Raw genomic sequence first — 8,270 nt, 5'->3', positions numbered from 1 at the left:
AGTATGAATAGATCGGTGGATTTCAAATAATAATACTAGAGGTTAACTGAACCAGTGGTCCTTCCAATGTTCCCCGTCTTCTATATATCTAGGCTAAGTAAGATAAACTAGAGTGTACATACTGTTGGATAATTAGGCACAATTTTTATGATTAATTTTAGAATATAAAACATAATGACAGCAACTACTAACATGTGAAACTCGAACATACTAGATGCATTAATCAACATGAGTAGCAGCAGCGCAAACGGTAAAGCATCCATCGCTAAACAGATCGAGATATGTCGCACGTATCGATCTGGTGGAGGTGGCGGTGGAGGTGTAGCAGATGATGTCGCAGCAGTAACGTTGTTGATGACAACGTTGTTGACGACAGGGACGACGGGTCGAAGTAGACGGCGTTGAAGATGACGGTAGGCAGCACCGCCCGACTTGGACGGAAGGCGACCCGTGATGAAGAGCTTGAGCAGTCGCGCAGAGCGCTTCCCAAAAACCTAATTCGCCTTCTCCCGTACAGGATCGCAAGGACGAACGGTTCCGGATACCTGCTCTCCCGTTCACCGATGCACGTCGGCGCGCGGGATGGAGTAGGCTACGATGGCGGCGCAAGCAGACCCACGTCGCACGAACGTTTCGAGTCGGTGACCCGAACCGACTAACTGCGACGCGTCCGTCTAGGACTCTGTTCGGTTTCCTGAGCTGCAAAAAGTAAGGAAAGTCTCGGCTCGAGGCGCCGCGCCGCATCGCGTCAAGACGAGCGAGGAGGAGGAGGAGCGCGCGTGTAGCACTCCTATTCTCACTCACTTACTAGTGGTGGAACAACCCACCTTATAAGGTGGTCTAACTTTCTCCCAACTTTCCATGTGGGACTAAACTTCCCACATCTTGCCACTCCCTAGTGAGCTACCACCAACTTGGGCTCAAACTCACAAGGCTGCCACTAAGTGGGCTTTGAGATTTATAGAGAAAATCTGAAATCTAGTATGAGCCACCAAATATGGGCCCAATATTTTAACACATACTTGATGTCTTCACGTATTTTATTGCTGTAAAGATTGGGTGTAATTATTGAAAAGAAACCGATACTGTTAATTATACATGGTTCAGTTCACCATCTTAATGCACTAGCTAGTAGCAGCAAATCCGTAGAGTAAAGTATATATATCATCGTTTCATAGCCGATAGCACCAATGATCAACACAATTATCGTTGAATTGTCCCTGCCATGATATATAGCACCAAGGATCAACACGTGCATGCTCAACTCTACTTGGGTATGAGATCCCAGGCACATCTAATCTACCACGCGCGTGGTACCATTATTTGAACAGGCTCTGGATCTGAGAAAGCGATGGAGCGAACGGGACACGTTCGATCCCAGACGTTGTGATACAGCCCAGGATGCTTACTCCTTTCGTGCTCACTCGTACTAGGCACTTGCAATTCAAGTGAATAAGTTTCGATGATTGCCCACCCGATTATGATGCGGCACTGTTGCCACTGGCTAGGAGTGACATTTCCTTCGTTTTTTTTCTTGGAAGACGGTGACGGTTCGGTTCGTGCTCTCTTCTCTTGTCGAGCAGCTTTGGTGATAATTCCCAATTCGGGCACGATGAGATGCATGCTCTCCTCTTGGCTGCAGTCATCTTACCCCTACTTGATTACGCAGAACTTTGATTTAAGAGAACCAATAGGCCGAATATTCGTGTGTTTTTCACCCTACTTTTTATACGTAAATGTTCTGCTGAATTTTTCAATGGTAGACACCACATTTATCTTACCATCCACGTGTAATTGAAACCACGCACATGCATATGTATCAAACATTTCAACACCCCCGAGCAGTACAGTACAACTTACCTACAGTATTTAACTGAAAACCAACTTATGGTTAAGTGGCTAGCTAGGAGGGTAAAGCGGAGTTTAAATGCCAGGTTTGACACTTTGGTGTCTCATAAAGACGGAATATTTTTCAGTTGGAGGCGGTGTCCCGTCGATAGTTGACTCCGTCAATTTTAAGACCCACCGAATCAAGTTTTTGGACTCAGTCTCTCGGGGTTGCTCATAGGTGTAGAACGTGCGTGCGCGTGTTCATAGGGGTGAGTGTATGACTATTTGCATCTGTGTTTCGCAAAGAAAAACCTGCATAGTACAAATGTGGTATAGTTATCCATGACTTCATTTGACACCTATGTGTTTGTGATATAATGATAATTAAGTATTATTTGTTTTTGATTTGTTTGTGATGTGTTTGATCTTGGTGCATATATGTTGAAGAAACATGTTTGTGTGATGCCCTACTGCAGCCAGTTGTGAGCCGTATTTTAGTGCACTTAAAAATGCTGCAGCCGAATTGGTGCCCAAAAACTGATGGTTTGGTTCTAACCCTATTATTGGCCTTCTGTTGGAGATGGTCTCAGCTGTGATTTCACTTAAAGGACATTTTAGACTTGGGTAATCCAGAATTCGATATTACTTAGTCTGGTATTAAGTGACCTAGTGTACCGATCCAGGTTATAGACATGTCAGGAGGAGTAGTTTCCTTCAGACTATTCATTTAAAACTTATTGTTTTTTGCCTAAGCCACATACTTTTAAATTTGGGTATGAAAAAAAGACACGCCTTGTACATACAAAAAAATTGTTTGAATTTTTTCGAGGCATGAAAATACTGATTTTTGGCCTATCCTTTATCAGGTTCAGCAGCACCTAGTCAAATGGTAGCAAACTGAGTTGTACTTTTTTAGATTATTAGGTCGTCCACTGGTCCTAGTGATAATACATAAGAAACCACAAAAACAAAAATGGTCGGCCACATGTAAAAGCTCTTGTATATCGGCGTAGACTTGGAAAGGAACGTCAGCTGGTTCGCAGATATTGCTTATCCTACTCCAACTACAATTTCAACCACTGATAATTAAGATAGTTACATGCATGAGTACGAAGATTCAATCCATTCTACGGCACGTTTTTCTGACCTGCCGTCCTCCACATCCCAGAATACCGATTGATCTAATTGGGGAAAGATCAGCAATCATATCAATTTAGAGATGAGTTATCGTATCACTTATACATTTCTTGTCAGTTTATCTGGCGATTCTGGCGCCATGCTGTCATACACAATCAGAGAGTTAAGGACAAATTTCAGCTTAAAAGACTTTAAAGCCCTGAACTCTCCCTAATATAATGAAGTAAAGCATAACTTCTCGGAAATTCAATTCGGCTCCCGGGTGCGTATGCTCCCTCTAACAAAAAATCATATTTTGAAATGTCAAAAAATTTAGACAAAAAACCCTACATGTACATATCCATGATATAAGTGTGTTCGTCAAGTTTCACGAAAAACGAATAATTTGTATGGTCTATGTAAAAAGGAGAAAGTTTATCTTGCGACAAGCATTATTTTCAGCACATAATTTTATCTTTTTTACACACATCACATGATAAGTCGGTTGTTTATGAAACAACTTTGTGAGCATGTAGCACGTGAAGATGTACGTGCAAATTTTTGGTTTTCATTTTTTTGAAATTTAAAATATTTATAAGATGCATTTTAAAATATAGGGAACATATGCACCCATGTTCCATAACTTCTTGCATCTTCTCGGAAATACTTTGTCTGTTTCTTTTCACATAAGGTTATAAAAGCCTGAAATTCTGGCCACTAGCTTCTCAATCGGCTGAAAATCCTGTGTCAACCTCATTTTACACGTCAGAGATATTTGGAAGCGGATAGTTCAGTTGAAAAAGAAAGCCGAAAAGCGGGAGAACAAAGTGTAGAAAATCTCAAACTTGGTGTTCCACATCCGCCAGTGCCATCCGGAATCCCAGTGCCATCCGGAATCTAGAGAACACTTCACACCAAAGATTTGTTGTTGGTGCGTTATGTTTGAAAGCAACACCATGAACTTTTTTCCCCTGGATATCCTGGATATGGGAGACTTTTCTGTACTGTTGAATCTCCGCCCGTGCCCTTGTATTCACTCATCCATAGTTCGTTTTCGTGCAAGCTTTGGTTGTTGTTTTCTACTTTGATGCGATGAATAAATTGACAGGCCAGTCTTAAGGAGGCAGGGTCTCCTCTCCTGACCAAGTGAGCGAGTGCATGTAGTAGTGTCTTTTTTCAATTTAATTTGTCAAACTTCATAGTACGAGTTTCTAATTTGCGGTCAAATTAAATTAAGTAGGACTTTCTTTGTTCATATGAAGACCATGTGATGTGAGACCATGCAAATAAGAAAGGAGGAAAAGAAATGAAGACAAATAATTATCATACATTGCCTAACACCCAAATACACTCTGCTGCTTTTATTCAGGGGCAATAGCGAGCCATTGCCGCAGCTGCAGTACACACCATGATCCATAACTTTGACCAAGCACTAAATCACACTTGCTAATTCAAACATGCAAAGCAATACTAGTAGTGGTAGGGGAAATGTGGGATCACTGAACTCTACTAGCAGGCAGTTCAGTTCAGTTCAGCCCATACGCCAACACCTTTGACTTCTTGAGGTAATTCACTTATTAGATGGCGAGCACAAGGCCCGGCAGCGACTTGCGGGCGCGGTCAGCGCGGCGGCTCTGCCAGAGGCACTTAGGCCACTTGGGCGTGGGCGCCGGCGAGGAGGGGGCTGAAGAAGTGGAAGTAGACGACGACGAGGAGGCGTTGCTAGGAGAGAGAGAGACGGCGGCGCTGGCGTTCTTGGTGGCCACGGCGGCGGAGAGGCGGGTGACGGTGAGGTCGGTGTTGAAGTACTCCCTGAGCTGCGTGATCACCCCATCAGGGCCGACGGTCCAGGCGTGCACCCAGTAGAGCTGTCCGCCAGCGTCTGCGCCTCCCTCGGCGATGACGGTGGAGCCGAAGGCGTCGACGGAGCGCGGGGCGAAGGTGAACTCGGCGTTGGTGTCGGCGCCAGTGAGCAGGCGCATCATGTGCTGGTGCGCGGGCGGGCCATGGAACCACCACTCGAGGTCCGGGGCGAGCAGCTCCTGCGCCCGGCGCGCGTCGCGGGCGTTGAGCGCCTCGTACAGGCGCAGCACCAGGAACTTGCAGCGCTGTTCCTCCGTCTCCCTGCCGCCGCCGCCGCCGGCGGTTAGCTCTGCCAGCTCCGCAGCCGTGTCGTGCGGCGCCGCCGCCGCTCCGGCCTGCTGATGGTTAGCCAGTTCCTGCGGCGAAGCCCCGCGTAGGCTCCGGTGTTTGTGCTGGAAGAGAGGAGAGGGAGTTTGCTGCAAACAGAGGCACAGCTAGCACTCGATCGATACTTGGAGGTGCGAACACGAGCGGAAACAGGGGTGAGAAGCGATGTGGTAAGCGGGCCGCGGGGCTGCTTTTATAGGCCGGACAGGCCGTGGGCGGCTAGAGTTAGTGTAGGACTGTGCTTATCCTGAAGCACGTTCTTGTCGTGGAACTCAAAACTGATCTCTGTGGCGGATGGCTCGGCCTTGGATCCTTGTGTTGACGTCCGTCGAAGCTTCCTCTCTGTGGCGGTTGGCGGCGTCCGCGGTGCTCTTCTCGGTGAGCTTGGTCGGCAGTAATGGTGCGACTCGGCTCTTCAACCCCGCGCGGTGCGGGTGGTGGCAGCGGAGCTCGCGGAGCTCCTTGGTCTGGTTTTGGTGGCGGTGGTGGCTTGTGTGCGGCGGTGGCGCCGCTTCTGCACATGAGGTGTGTCTGCGGAGTGCGGGCTGACAGCGCTTTCGGTCTTCGTCTCGCTGTGCAGCCGCGTGAGGGTGTGGTGGCTCGTTTGCTCCGGGCGAAAGCCTGACCGCGCGGCGTCTGTGGATGTCGCCGTCCTTCTTGGGGGGCGGTCGTGGAGCTCTACGACCTTCGCTGCCTCGGGTCCACGTCTTCAGGTGAAAGCCTAGATCCCGCGGGATCGGACGACGGCGTCGATTCTTCGTCGTGTCCCCTTTTGAGGGCGTCGTCTTGAAGTTGGTGATCCCCTTCGCGCACTCCGGCGAGCTAAACACACAGGGCATCTGGGTTGGCAGGAGGTCAACCGGAGATGCGGGTGTTCCGGGTGGAGGCTTGTGAGGCAACGACGATGGTGGTGGCCAAGGGTTGGCTGCGGCAAGGTCATGTTAGTCGGCTCCGTTCCGGCGTGTCCAAATGTCTTCGTGGTGATCTCCTCTTGCTGTGAAGTCGAAGCTGGCTTTGGGCAGTGTACGATGACCTTCGAGGGGCGGTCCGGTGAAGGTCCTTTTTGGCGCTTGTCTTGCGCATCTCCTTTCCGAGGCTCATCTTCAGAATCGGATCTGTCGGTCTCTCCTCGAAGAGCCATCTGTTTGGCATAGGCCGACTTGAGCTTCTTGTGTAGCTTTTGTGGGTAGCCAGTGTGGCTAGGTGTGCCCCTTGTGGCGGAGTGTGGTTGTGGGTGTGCTTTGGCACGATTGTTGTTGGTTTTCGTCCGGTTTTCTCCTAAAAACCGAGCACCTTCTGCTTAATGAATAGATGAGGCAAATCTTTTGCCTCCGTTTCAAAAAAAAAAACTGATCTCGGATGCATCTTCTAGCGCACGTGAAATTTCACATAAAATCGATATTTTTTGTGTCTTCTGTAAAAAAGATAAAAAAATATGTCTGAGAAATGGACTATTTTAGCACTAAAATTTGTCTTTTTTACATAGGCACAAAACATGTCGGTTTTTGTTGAAATAACTTTATGAGCATGTAGCACGTTAAGATATACACGAGACATTTTTTCTATTTATTTAACATTTTTTAATATGGTTAAAATACATTTCAAATAAAGGGTGCGTATGCATCTAGGTGCAGAAACTAGTCCCAAGTCTCTCTGTCGTCTGTCATCAGGACCGGTGAAGAGAGCCGCATCATGATGTGTAATTTCTAGCAGATCAATTTATTCTTTTAGATAAAGGAAATATATTAATACTGTGAATGTTAGTGCCGTAAAGATACCGATTACAACTAGCTTCTGCTCCAACAAAATGTAAAACACAAAGGATGCACACGGCCAAAAATAAAAATAAGAAAACAGGAAAAGAAACTTGCGGTGATCAAACACACACAACATCAGCACTCTAACCACCAGTAAAGAGAACACCCAAACTATAAAAAAGATTCTTCAAAAGCAACGTCTAAAAGAAAAAAATGCATAAGTGTTATTGTCGTCCGATCCAATATTTTAGGCTTTCTCTCTGGAGAAAATCCAAATTTCCAGAATAACTTCAGCAAAGCCATTGCAGGTAGAAGCAATAACTGCCACACCTCAGGTTTTTACCATGGACATCACGACTCGGTACTCTGCCAAAAAAATTACTATATAAAGATATTGTGAGCCAGGGAAAGAGGTCTTCGGTGTGGTACAACAACCACTGTTGCGTATCAGTCTGCGGGTACAGATTTGGTTGAAGAAAGCGGGGACTCGGGAGACAGACCCCTGCCTTAAATTTTGACGCACAAAGCAAATGAAACCAAACAAAGCTTCAACGGAAATGGACTCGGGAGTCGTCACTGGTCAGCGAGCAGAGGCCGCATCTCGGACGGCGCGCTCCGGGGGAGGTGACGGCCGGATTCGGTAGCCACGAGCAGAGCCAGCGGTACAGTGTCAGGATCCACGAGTGAGGCGTATGCTTCAGGATCCCTTCTTTGTTCCATGGATCCGTCCACCGATCCTATCCACTCCTCCCTTCGAGAGCGCGCAGCATCTTCCAAGTTTCCTCCTATGCACTGCATCTTCAAGCAGCACCAGCGCACGTACGCTGTGGCATCCACCATGGCAACGCCGGCCATGCAAGTCATGGGACGGTACTGAACTAGTGATACAATACTCCCGATAATGCAGCAGCGTCTTTCTGTACGTGTTGCTTGTCGTGTGCCGGGGGCGTGGCGATCGGGGGAGGCCGAGGCTGCGACCCTCCTCCTCGTCACGCGCGCGTCAGTAGACCGGTCGAGAGCACGTACTAGCCGCCCCATCTGGCTGTGGCGTTGCCGCACCACACAATAATGAATTCTGTTCGCTGAAAAGAGGACATGACCGATAATATAAAACATACGGTTCGATGCAACGGTTGGTTGGTTCAAGCGCATGGTGCGGCAAAATCTGCACACCGAAAAGGACATGATAAGATCATCTCAAGTGAGTACTGGATAAGTAGTCTAATTCCACTCCTGATTCTGCTAGTACCCCGTCAAGACAAGGCTACTGCTTCAGTGGGATGGTTAGGGGTAAATTGGCAAAAATCACCGTATTTAGTATTAGGGTTTCGAGAATCAATCGATGGTTAGGAGGGTAGCGGCACCCAGCTCAACATA

The 8,270-nt window shown here is 47.5% G+C and overlaps 1 protein-coding gene across 1 annotated transcript; it reads right to left on the bottom strand.

The window, feature by feature from the left end:
- Positions 1-4,253: 4,253 nt before the first annotated feature.
- LOC127347709 (senescence associated gene 20-like) lies at positions 4,254-5,294 on the bottom strand. The gene has a single exon (XM_051373871.2). It carries the CDS (start codon positions 4,929-4,931, stop codon positions 4,524-4,526), a length of 408 nt encoding a protein of 135 aa, XP_051229831.2. The 5' UTR covers positions 4,932-5,294; the 3' UTR covers positions 4,254-4,523.
- Between the last annotated feature and the right edge of the window lie 2,976 nt (positions 5,295-8,270).

This window comes from Lolium perenne, chromosome 4 (assembly GCF_019359855.2).
Source record: "Lolium perenne isolate Kyuss_39 chromosome 4, Kyuss_2.0, whole genome shotgun sequence".
NCBI lineage: Eukaryota > Viridiplantae > Streptophyta > Magnoliopsida > Poales > Poaceae > Lolium > Lolium perenne.
The sequence above is the reverse complement of the archived record's forward strand: the minus strand, read 5'-3'. Positions and strand labels throughout refer to the sequence as shown.